General features: G+C 41.2%; 1 protein-coding gene across 1 annotated transcript in view; it reads right to left on the bottom strand.

Moving 5' to 3' along the window:
• The window catches only part of cacna2d3a (calcium channel, voltage-dependent, alpha 2/delta subunit 3a), a 333265-nt gene that overhangs the window by 162404 nt on the left and 158361 nt on the right, over positions 1 to 12500 (bottom strand). Inside the window, exon 6 of the mRNA XM_042304106.1 lies at positions 3605 to 3736. Coding sequence (XP_042160040.1) covers positions 3605 to 3736 — 132 coding nt within the window. The remainder of the gene's footprint in view (positions 1 to 3604; positions 3737 to 12500) is intronic.

Genomic DNA, 12500 nt, shown 5'->3' with positions numbered 1-12500 from the left:
GTAACATACATATAGTAACATACATATAGTAACATACATATAGTAACATACATATAGTAACATACATATAGTAACATACATACAGTAACATACATACAGTAACATACATATAGTAACATACATATAGTAACATACATATAGTAACATACATATAGTAACATACATACAGTAACATACATACAGTAACATACATATAGTAACATACATATAGTAACATACATACAGTAACATACATATAGTAACATACATATAGTAACATACATACAGTAACATACATACAGTAACATACATACAGTAACATACACATTCTAACATACATATAGTAACATACACATTCTAACATACATATAGTAACATACATATAGTAACATACATATAGTAACATACATATACTAACATACATATACTAACATACATATACTAACATACATATAGTAACATACATATGGTAACATACACATAGTAACATACATACAGTAACATACATATAGTAACATACACATTCTAACATACATATAGTAACATACATATAGTAACATACATATAGTAACATACATATACTAACATACATATACTAACATACATATACTAACATACATATAGTAACATACATATGGTAACATACACATTCTAACACACATATAGTAATATACATATACTAACATACATATAGTAACATACATATGGTAACATACATATAGTAACATACATATAGTAACATACATATACTAACATACATATAGTAACATACATATAGTAACATACATATAGTAACATACATATAGTAACATACATATAGTAACATACATATACTAACATACATATAGTAACATACATACAGTAACATACATATAGTAACATACATATACTAACATACATATACTAACATACATATACTAACATACACATACTAACATACATATACTAACATACATATACTAACATACATATACTAACATACACATTCTAACATACATATAGTAACATACATATAGTAACTTACATATAGTAACATACATATGGTAACATACATATAGTAACATACATATAGTAACATACATATGGTAACATACATATAGTAACATACATATAGTAACATACATATAGTAACATACATATACTAACATACATATAGTAACATACATACAGTAACATACATATAGTAACATACATATACTAACATACATATACTAACATACATATACTAACATACACATTCTAACATACATATAGTAACATACATATACTAACATACATATACTAACATACATATACTAACATACACATACTAACATACATATACTAAAATACATATTCTAACACACATATAGTAATATACATATACTAACATACACATTCTAACATACATATAGTAACATACATATAGTAACTTACATATAGTAACATACATATGGTAACATACATATAGTAACATACATATAGTAACATACATATGGTAACATACATATAGTAACATACATATGGTAACATACATATACTAACATACATATAGTAACATACATATGGTAACATACATATAGTAACATACATATACTAACATTCATATAGTAACATACATATAGTAACATACATATGGTAACATACATATAGTAACATACATATAGTAACATACATATAGTAACATACATATACTAACATACATATACTAACATACATATAGTAACATACATATAGTAACATACATATAGTAACATACATATAGTAACATACATATAGTAACGTACAGTTAGTTACTAATCAGATACAATGACATCAATACATCCTGTAGAGGAAGTGAGCCCTTTCTGTTGTAACATACACATAGTTTGCGTGATAGGCTTCTACAATGGAGTTGAGGATATACAGAGATGGGATTTAAATATAATTCAAAGCTGAATTTGCTTGAAATGAATCGCGTTGAAACCAAGAGCACCCTGCCAACCTCATGTACCTTAATCACCTCTTTTATCTCCTCTCCTCTTCTCCTCCTCTCCTCTCTTTATCACCACTCCCCCTTCTTCTCCTCTCATCTCTTCCTCTCCTCTCCTCTCCTCTCCTCCTCTCCTCTCTTTATCACCACTCCCCCTTCTTCTCCTCTCATCTCTTCTTCTCCTCTCCTCTCCTCTCTTCTCCTCCTCTCCTCTCTTTATCACCACTCCCCCTTCTTCTCCTCTCATCTCTTCTTCTCCTCTCCTCTCCTCTTCTTCTCCTCTCTTTATCACCACTCCCCTTTTTCTCCTCTCATCTCTTCCTCTCCTCTCCTCTCCTCTCCTCTCCTCTCCTCCTCCTCCTCTCTTTATCACCACTCCCCCTTCTTCTCCTCTCATCTCTTCTTCTCCTCTCCTCTCCTCTTCTTCTCCTCTCTTTATCACCACTCCCCTTTTTCTCCTCTCCTCTCCTCTCCTCTCCTCTCCTCTCCCTCTCCTCTCCTCTCCTCTCCTCTCCTCTCCTCTCCTCTCCTCTCCTCTCCTCTCCTCTCCTCTCCTCTCCTCTCCTCTCCTCTCCTCTCCTCTTCTTCTCCTCTCATCTCATCTTCTCCTCTCTTTATCACCACTCCCCCTTCTCCTCTCATCTCTTCTTCTCCTCTCCTCTCCTCTCTTCTCCTCCTCTCCTCTCCTTATCACCACTCCCCCTTCTTCTCCTCTCATCTCTTCTTCTCCTCTCCTCTCTTCTCCTCCTCTCCTCTCTTTATCACCACTCCCCCTTCTTCTCCTCTCATCTCTTCTTCTCCTCTCTTCTCCTCTCTTCTCCTCCTCTCCTCTCTTTATCACCACTCCCCTTCTTCTCCTCTCTTCTTCTCCTCCCCTCTCCTCTCCTCTTCTTCTCCTCTCCTCTTCTTCCTCTCTCTTTATCACCACTCCCCTTTTCTCCTCTCCTCTCCTCTCCTCTCCTCTCCTCTCCTCTCCTCTCCTCTCCTCTCCTCTCCTCTCCTCTCCTCTCCTCTCCTCTCCTCTCCTCTCCTCTCCTCTCCTCTCCTCTCCTCCCTCTCCTCTCCTCTCTGTTTCTCCTCTCTTACTCTCCCCTCCCCCCTCTGCTTCCCTCTCTATTCTTCTCCTCTAGCTTTTCTACCTTTTCTTCTTTCCTCTCATGTCTTTTCCTCCTCCACACCTTCTCTCCTCCTTTCCTCCTCTCCCCTCCTCTCTCCCCTCCTCTTATCCTCTCTCCTCTCCTCCTCCAGTCTCCATCTGTCACTCCGTTTGACTAAACGTTCCCTGTTTGTCCCTCACTCTGCCTGAGGGAGACAGCTCTGGCCAAGCTAATTACAAACACACATGGACACACACACACATGGACACACACACACACACACACACACACACACACACACACACACACACACACACACACACACACACACACACACACACACACACACACAAACACACACAGAAGTATACATTGCTTGTTTGCATGTGTGCATACTGCATATGTGTGGACATATTTGGGTATGTGCTTGTGTACATGTTTGTGTGCGTGTGTTTGTGTGTGCACGTACACACACAAAAACACACGCTTGCATGCACACACACACACGCTCTCTCTCTCTCTCTCTCTCTCTCTCTCTCTCACACACACACACTCTCTCTCTCTCACTCTCACTCACCTGGGTACTGCCTGAAGAAGCCCTTGGCACTGCCAAAGTACTGCCATATGAGGGATGGGTCCCTCTCAAAGTTATCCACAAACACTTTATTCAAGGCTTCAGACCAGTAAACTCCATTTACTATAGCTGAGTCTGAGAGAGAGGAGGAAAGGAGAGGAGAGGAGAGAAGAGAGTAATGGAGTTAGTAACTCCTATGACTTCATGAACAGGATTCTGAATGATTGAATGAGCCCATTCAGCATATTGTTTCTAAAACTGCATCAAATAATGTTTTGTAGCAGAATGTGTACTGTTTTGAATTTGACCATAATTCCTAAAAGCTGAATCTAAAGTCAAATAAACAATAGACAGACAATTCAGAAAGACATGATAGATAATATGAGATAAGAGAACACAACATGATAGAGAAAAAGGACAGATAAGATGAGAGAGAGCAGGGCGGGAGAGAGAGAGATAGAAGCAGAGATAGATAGAAGCAGAGAGAGAGATAGAGGCAGAGGCAGAGAGAGATAGAAGCAGAGAGAAAGAGAGATAGGGGCAGAGAGAGATAGAGGCAGAGAGAGAAAGAGAGGCAGAGAGAAAGATGGAGGCAGAGAGAGATAGGGGCAGAGAGAGAGATGGAGGTAGAGAGAGCGATAGGCAGAGATAGATAGAGATAGAGGCAGAGAGAGAGAGAGAGAGAGTTAGGGGCAGAGAGAGAGATGGAGGCAGAGAGAGAGATAGAGGTAGAGATAGATAGAGGCAGAGAGAGAGAGATAGACATGTACTGTATGTACAGTGGGGCAAAAAAGTATTTAGTCAGCCACCAATTGTACAGGTTCTCCCACTTAAAAATATGAGAGGCCTGTAATTTTCATCATAGGTACACTTCAACTATGACAGACAAAATGAGGAAAAACAATCCAGAATTTTTTTTTTTAATTTTTAATTAATTTATTTGCAAATTATGGTGGAAAATAAGTAGAGAGAGAGAGAGAGAGAGAGAGAGAGACACAGATTATTTTATTTCACTTTTGTTTATTATCTACTTGCTTTATCAATTCAATGTTAACATATGTTTCCCAAATTGAAATTGAATTGATAGAGACAGAGGCAGAGATAGATAGAGATAGAGGCAGACTGATACATAGACAGGAATAGTGTTTGTGGGTATCAGTGTGAGTGTGTGTGAGGTATGTGTGTGTGTGTGTGTGTGTGTGTGTGTGTGTGTGTGTGTGTGTGTGTGTGTGTGTGTGTGTGTGTGTGTGTGTGTGTGTGTGTGTGTGTGTGTGTGTGTGTGTGTGTGTGTGTGTGTGTGTGTGTGTGTGTGTGTGTGTGTGTGTGTGTGCGCGCGTGTACCCCTCTCTCCTTGCTGATACTGAAATGTTATGAAGCACATCCACCTTAGATTACTAAAACCTCTTTTCAATTTGCAGGCTGAGGGAGTCTTGGAGGTGATTTGCCAGTGGAGCCCTATCGGCTAGACAGACAGCATTATCACCTCTACCTAGTATCAGACCTGGGAGGGAGGGAGGCAGGGAGGGAGAGAGAAATATATTTATATATATATATATATATATATATATAGAGAGAGAGAGAGAGAGAGAGAGAGAGAGAGAGGTGGGGGGCACACAGAGGGCACACCTAAGCGATAATGCCCAAGATATTGTGATTTTTCCATGACACAGACTGATCAGGTGAATCCACTTCAATCAGTGTAGATGAAGGGGAAGAGCCAGGTTAAAGGGGTTTTAAGCCTTGAGACAATTGAGACATGGATGGTGTGTGTGTGCCATTCAGAGCATGCCTTTGAACGGGGTATGGTAGTAGGTGCCTTCCAGGGTAAAATACATACTACCATATATATATATATATATATATATATATATATATATATATATATATATATATCCCTCTAACGAAACACTTGTGGCAACTACAGTTTTTTTTTGATTGCTTAAGCACGATTTTCAAAACAGGGCCCGTGTTTTCAAAACACTACACACAATTAGCACAACCACACACCCAATTAGCAAAACACTACAGATCCTTTGCAAAATTAAACACTCTTGTAAAAACTATACACTTCTTTTTAAAAACCACACTTTGTTACCATATGAAACACACACGTTTCACATTACTATACTCTGTTTGCACGAGTTACACTCTGCTGTGATAAACCTAAAACACTTTCAGCACTTCTACTTCCCTATGATTAGAGTAGGCTACTATCAACAAAGTACAAATATAATGTCAATTCACCAAACACTACACAAGACCAATGTTGCAGACTGAAGAAACTCATTTATTTCTCAACACGCCCAAAATGTTGACATGGAGATTCATAATACTGTAACCAAACGTCACTTTACGTATTGTAAGATCAAAATAAAAAATAAAAAAATAACTAGACATGTCTCTTGTCTCTTCGCCTAGCTGGATCTGGCCAGAGAATTTCATCAACATCGCAGGTAATGTTGTCATTAGCAAGACACCTTGGAAAGAAACGTCTTGAATGACGAATCCATCCTTGCATTGCAGCTACCTCCACCTGGTCACAGGCCTCCTCCATGGCTTGGATGAGGGGTACCTCAGCCTGGAGACGGAGATCATATACCTTCCACCGCCATGCCGAGAAAAACTCTTCTATAGGGTTGAGGAATGGAGAGTATGGTGGAAGATATAGGACGGTGAAATGTGGATGTTGCTGAAACCAGATCTGAACCAGAGCAGAGCGGTGGAAAGACACATTGTCCCAGACAACAATGTATTGCATATGATCGATTTGATTTGCTGCTGTTATGTTGTGCAATTGGTCCAAGAATGTAAGTATGAGTGCTGTGTTGTAAGGTCCCATATGGGCATGGCGGTGGAGGACCCCATTCTGTGTAATGGCTGCACAGAGTGTTATATTACCCCCACGTTGCCCTGGGACATTGACTATAGCCCTGTGGCCAATGATGTTTCTTCCCCTCCTTCGTGTTCTCGTCAGGTTGAACCCAGCCTCATCTACGTAAATGAACTCATGCTGGATCTCCTCTCCATCCATTCGTAAAACTCTCTGAAAAACAGTGTCAGGCAAAATTGTGTAGTTCAGTGTAGATCTAGTATACATATTACAGTACAGTAAAAGATTATGCAAGATCACACTGCTAAAGTGAATACATACCTCTGCATAATCATGCCGCAGTCGTTTCACCCTTTCGGAATTGCGCTCGAAAGGCACTCGATAAATTTGCTTCATTTGAATATGTTTTCTTTAGGATGCGTGGCAGTGTTGATGTTGAGACCTGATGGATATCGTTGAAAAGGGCGTGGTTATTGACCATGTTAGCTTGGAGCTGCTTGAGTGTTATAGCATTGTTGGTCAAAACCATGTTTACTATCTCCCTCTCTTGCTGTTCTGTGAACATAGGAGGCCTTCCCCCTTGTCGTCCCTGACCCTCAATCCTATGTAGAAAAAAAACAGTATACAATAGTACAGTAATTTCACAGGAAAAGGTAACAGAAGTGCTGATAGTCCATAGAATACAGTACTGTAAGCAGTTACTGAAACCGTGCAGATGTTTTTGATGTGATGATATTTTTACAATACCTATTTTCCAGTCTAAATGTTCTCATCACACTTGCCACTGTATATCGGCTTAGATTTGGCTGTACTCGCAGTCCAGCCTCCCTCAGCGTCAGGCCGTGGTTGACAACGTGGTCAACCAGTGTTGCGCGGATCTCATTTGTCAGATTCGGTCCTCTTTGAGCACCTTCTTGTCTTCCTCTTCCTCCTCCTCGTCCTCCTCGTTCTCCTCGTCCTTCTCGTCCTCCTCGTCCCTCCTCGTCCTCCTCGTCCTCTCCTCGTTCTCCTCGTTCTCCATTCTCCTCCTCCTCCTCCTCCTCCTCGTTCTCCTCTCTCGTCCGTCCTTCTCGTCCTCCTCATTCTCCTCGTCCTCCTCGTCCTCCTCGTTCTCCTCGTTCTCCTCGTCCTCCTCCTCCTCCTCGTTCTCCTCATTCTCCTCGTCGTCCTCCTCCTCCTCCTCTCCTCGTTCTCCTCGTTCTCCCTCCTCCTCCTCCTCCTCCTCCTCCTCGTCCTCCTCTCCTCGTCCTTCTCGTCTCCTCCTCGTCCTCCTCGTCCTCCTCCTCGTTCTCCTCGTCCTCCTCCTCCTCCTCGTTCCTCCTCCTCGTTCTCCTCGTCCTCCTCGTCCTCCTCGTTCTCCTCGTTCTCCTCGTTCTCCTCGTTCTCCTCCTCCTCGTCCTCCTCGTCCTCCTCCTTCTCCTCGTTCTCCTCGTCTCCTCGTTCTCCTCCTCGTCCTTCTCGTCCTTCCTCCTCATTCTCCTCGTCCTCCTCGTCCTCCTCGTTCTCCTCGTTCTCCTCGTCCTCCTCCTCCTCCTCGTTCTCCTCGTTCTCCTCATCCTCCTCCTCCTCCTCGTTCTCCTCGTTCTCCTCGTCCTCCTCCTCCTCTTTCTCTGACTCTTTCCATTGTGCTTGAAGGCTGATGAACTCACCTGCTGCTTTTTATAGTGCTTATGCACCTGATTGGTGTGTCTACAATTAAGCAAACGAGTGTTTGCACACCTGATGACTGTGTTGAACCAATAGGTTGGAGGGTGTGGTAATCTGACAGTCAGTGCTTTAGTATTGCAAGGATGTGACTTCATGATAGATTTTTGTGTGTAATGTATGTTAAGTGTGTTTAGTGTTTTGCAAATCACTGTGTGTAGAGTTTTGCAACAAGTGTGAGGTTGACAATGTGCTTATAGTTGTGCAAATATGGGCTGATGTTTTGCTTCTTGAGTGTAAGGTTTTGCTAATAGTGTACTACTTTCAATTTTAGTGTGTAAGCAATCCAAAAAAACTGTAAAACACACCGTTGTACCAGACATCCAGAAAGCCTGGATGTCGCCCGAGAGGAGTTTCCACAGCATCCCAGTCACTTCTGGTGTACATTAACGTCTATTAGAATCTAATCATATCCACATGAGAGGAAGAGGGGAATTTACCCCTTCCTCCCTCCAAACTTCCATTTCCATTTAAATTCATCTCCACTAATACACTCTAATCAGAGGAGCTTGAACGAAATGGATTAGATTAGACAGAGCGAGAGAGAGAGAGAGAGAGAGAGAGAGAGAGAGGGAGAGACAGAGACAGAGAGAGAGAGAGACAGAGAGGGAGAGAGAGAGAGAGAGAGAGAGAGAGAGAGAGAGAGAGAGAGAGAGAGGAGAGAGAGAGAGAGAGAGAGAGAGAGGGAGAGAGAGAGACAGAGACAGAGAGAGAGAGAGAGACAGAGAGAGAGAGAGAGAGAGGGAGAGAGAGAGAGAGAGAGAGAGAGAGAGAGGGAGAGAGAGACAGAGAGAGAGAGAGAGAGAGAGAGAGAGAGATTGACACAAATGCAGAACAACAACAAATTCATGAGAAGTTGAATGGATTAGAAAAAGCTATAAAGGACAATCACAATCCTTTGGTCTCCCCAATAACTGACCAGGAGCTCTATAAGAAACTAAACTATTACTGACCAGGAGCTCTATAAGAAACTTCAGGCTCTGAAATGTAAAAAAGCCTGCAGACCTGATGGCATCCTAAATGAGATGCTCCAACTTACTAGTGCAACGTTTCAATTGGCTATATTAAAACTTAAATTTGATCCTGAGTGTAGGTTATTTCCCTGACATCTGGAATCGAGGACTCATAACCCCAATCTTTAAGAACGGAGACAAATTTGACCCTAACAATTACAGAGGCATTTGCGTGAACAGTAACCTGGGGAAGGATTTCTGTTGTATTATAAATGTAAGAGTTCTAAACTTCCTTAATAAGCACAATGTCTTGAGTAAAAGACAAATTGGATATATACCAAAACATCACACAACTGATCATATTTACACCCTACACACCCTGATAGATAAACATGTCCACCAAAATAATACCAAAATATACGCTTGCTTTATTTGACTTCCAAAAAGCATTTGATTCTATTTTGCATTCAGCACTGTTCTACAAAGTTATTGAAAGTGGTGTAGGGGGTAAAACATATGACATAATTAAATCAATGTATACCGGCAATACGTGCAGCATTGAAATTGGCAAGAAAATAACAGAATTCTTTAACCAGGGGCGGGGCCTTCGTCAGGGTTGCAATCTGAGACCTGCACTGTTCAATATTTACATCTACGAATTGGCCACTATTCTAGAAAAATCCTCAGCACCTGGTGTTAGTCTCCACACTTCAGAGCTTAAATGCCTACTCTTCGCAGATGACCTATGCCTGCTGTCACCCACAGCACATGGCCCACAGCAGAGCCTGGACCTGCTAGAGCAGTACTGTCAGACCTGGGCCCTGGCAGTAAACCCCAAAAAGACTCAAATAATGATTTTCCAGAGAAGATCCAGATCTCAGGGAATTAGACCAAAGTTCTCAATTGGTACAACATATATAGAGTACTGCACACACTACAATTACTTAGGTTTAAAAATATAGAGTACTGCACACACTACAATTACTTAGGTTTAAAAATATAGAGTACTGCACACACTACAATTACTTAGGTTTAAAAATAAGCTCAACTGGACACCTTAATGAGGCAGTGAATGAACTGAGAGAAAATGCCCACAGGACATTCTACACCATTAAAAAACTAATTCAATTGAAATACCTATTAAAATTTGGCTAAAACTAATTGAACGTGTCATTGAACCAATTGCACTTTATGGCAGCGAGGTGTGGGGGTCCACTTGCAAAGCAAGATTTCATCCAATGGGACAAACACCCCATTGAAACCCTGCATGCAGAGTTCTGTAAGATTCTCCTACATGTCCAGGGGAAACTACTGGGGCTGAGTTCACAAACCTGCTCCACTAACACACTGAAGCCTCAGGACCAGAATATCCAATCAATCAGAATAAACCAAATTACAACACAGTCAAAACAAAACTACATTGTTATTGGGAAACACAAGCACAAGCAAAAAGCTAAATACAGAGCTATCTGGCCCTAAATCTGCAGTATACCATGGCTAACTATCTGGCCCTAAATCTGCAGTATACCATGGCTAACTATCTGGCCCTAAATCGGCTGTATACCATGGCTAACTATCTGGCCCTAAATCTGCAGTATACCATGGCTAACTATCTGGCCCTAAATCGGCTGTATACCATGGCTAACTATCTGGCCCTAAATCTGCAGTATACCATGGCTAACTATCTGGCCCTAAATCTGCAGTATACCATGGCTAACTATCTGGCTCTAAATCAGCTGTATACCATGGCTAACTATCTGGCTCTAAATCAGCTGTATACCATGGCTAACTATCTGGCCCTAAATCGGCTGTATACCATGGCTAACTATCTGGCCCTAAATCTGCAGTATACCATGGCTAACTATCTGGCCCTAAATCTGCAGTATACCATGGCTAAATATCTGGCCCTAAATCTGCAGTATACCATGGCTAACTATTTGACCCTAAATCAGCTGTATACCATGGCTAACTATTTGACCCTAAATCAGCTGTATACCATGGCTAACTATTTGACTCTAAATCAGCTGTATACCATGGCTAACTATTTGACCCTAAATCAGCTGTATACCATGGCTAACTATCTGGCTCTAAATCAGCTGTATACCATGGCTAACTATTTGACCCTAAATCAGCTGTATACCATGGCTAACTATTTGACCCTAAATCAGCTGTATACCATGGCTAACTATTTGACCCTAAATCAGCTGTATACCATGGCTAACTATTTGACCCTAAATCTGCAGTATACCATGGCTAACTATTTGACCCTAAATCGGCTGTATACCATGGCTAACTATTTGACCCTAAATCTGCAGTATACCATGGCTAACTATTTGACCCTAAATCTGCAGTATACCATGGCTAACTATTTGACCCTAAATCTGCAGTATACCATGGCTAACTATTTGACCCTAAATCAGCTGTATACCAGGGCTAACTATTTGACCCTAAATCAGCTGTATACCATGGCTAACTATCTGGCCCTAAATCAGCTGTATACCATGGCTAACTATTTGACCCTAAATCTGCAGTATACCATGGCTAACTATTTGACCCTAAATCAGCAGTATACCAGGGCTAACTATTTGACCCTAAATCTGCAGTATACCATGGCTAACTATTTGACCCTAAATCAGCTGTATACCAGGGCTAACTATTTGACCCTAAATCAGCTGTATACCAGGGCTAACTATTTGACCCTAAATCAGCTGTATACCAGGGCTAACTATTTGACCCTAAATCAGCTGTATACCATGGCTAACTATTTGACCCTAAATCAGCTGTATACCAGGGCTAACTATCTGACCATGGTTACTGATCAAAACCTTAGAAAAACCTTGACAAAGTGCAGGCTCTATATGCTTATTGTTATTCTTCAATGTAAAAGATTATTTTGACCCTTGGTTATTGTTGTTACTGTTGTCCCATTGCCAATTTTGATTGTTATTATTTTCATATTGTAAATATCCAAAGTAAGCTTTGGCAATATGTACATTGTTACGTCATGCCAATAAAGCAAATTGAATTGAATTGAATTGAGAGACAGCGAGTGAGAGTGTGAGAGAGAGCAACAGAGAGAGAGAGACAGAGAGAGAGAGAGAGAGAGAGAGAGAGTGTGTGTGTGTGTGTGTGTGTGTGTGTGTGTGTGTGTGTGTGTGTGTGTGTGTGTGTGTGTAGTTTAGAGCAGTGCATAAATCGGAGCTGAAATGAACTTCATATTATCTCAAACTGACGGTGATTAACAGGGAAGCTCTTAACTAGGAAGAGAATGAGGAAGAGAGGAGAGGAAGTGAGGGAGAGGAGAGGAGAGGAGAGAGGGAAAGAGAGGGAGGGGAGAGAGAGGGAGGAGAGAGGGAAAGAGAGGGAGGGGAGAGGGAAAGAGGGAGAGGAGAGGGAGGAGAGAGAGAGAAAG

This window comes from Oncorhynchus tshawytscha, linkage group LG22 (assembly GCF_018296145.1).
Source record: "Oncorhynchus tshawytscha isolate Ot180627B linkage group LG22, Otsh_v2.0, whole genome shotgun sequence".
Lineage (NCBI taxonomy): Eukaryota > Metazoa > Chordata > Actinopteri > Salmoniformes > Salmonidae > Oncorhynchus > Oncorhynchus tshawytscha.
This window is presented reverse-complemented; position numbering and strand designations above follow the sequence as displayed.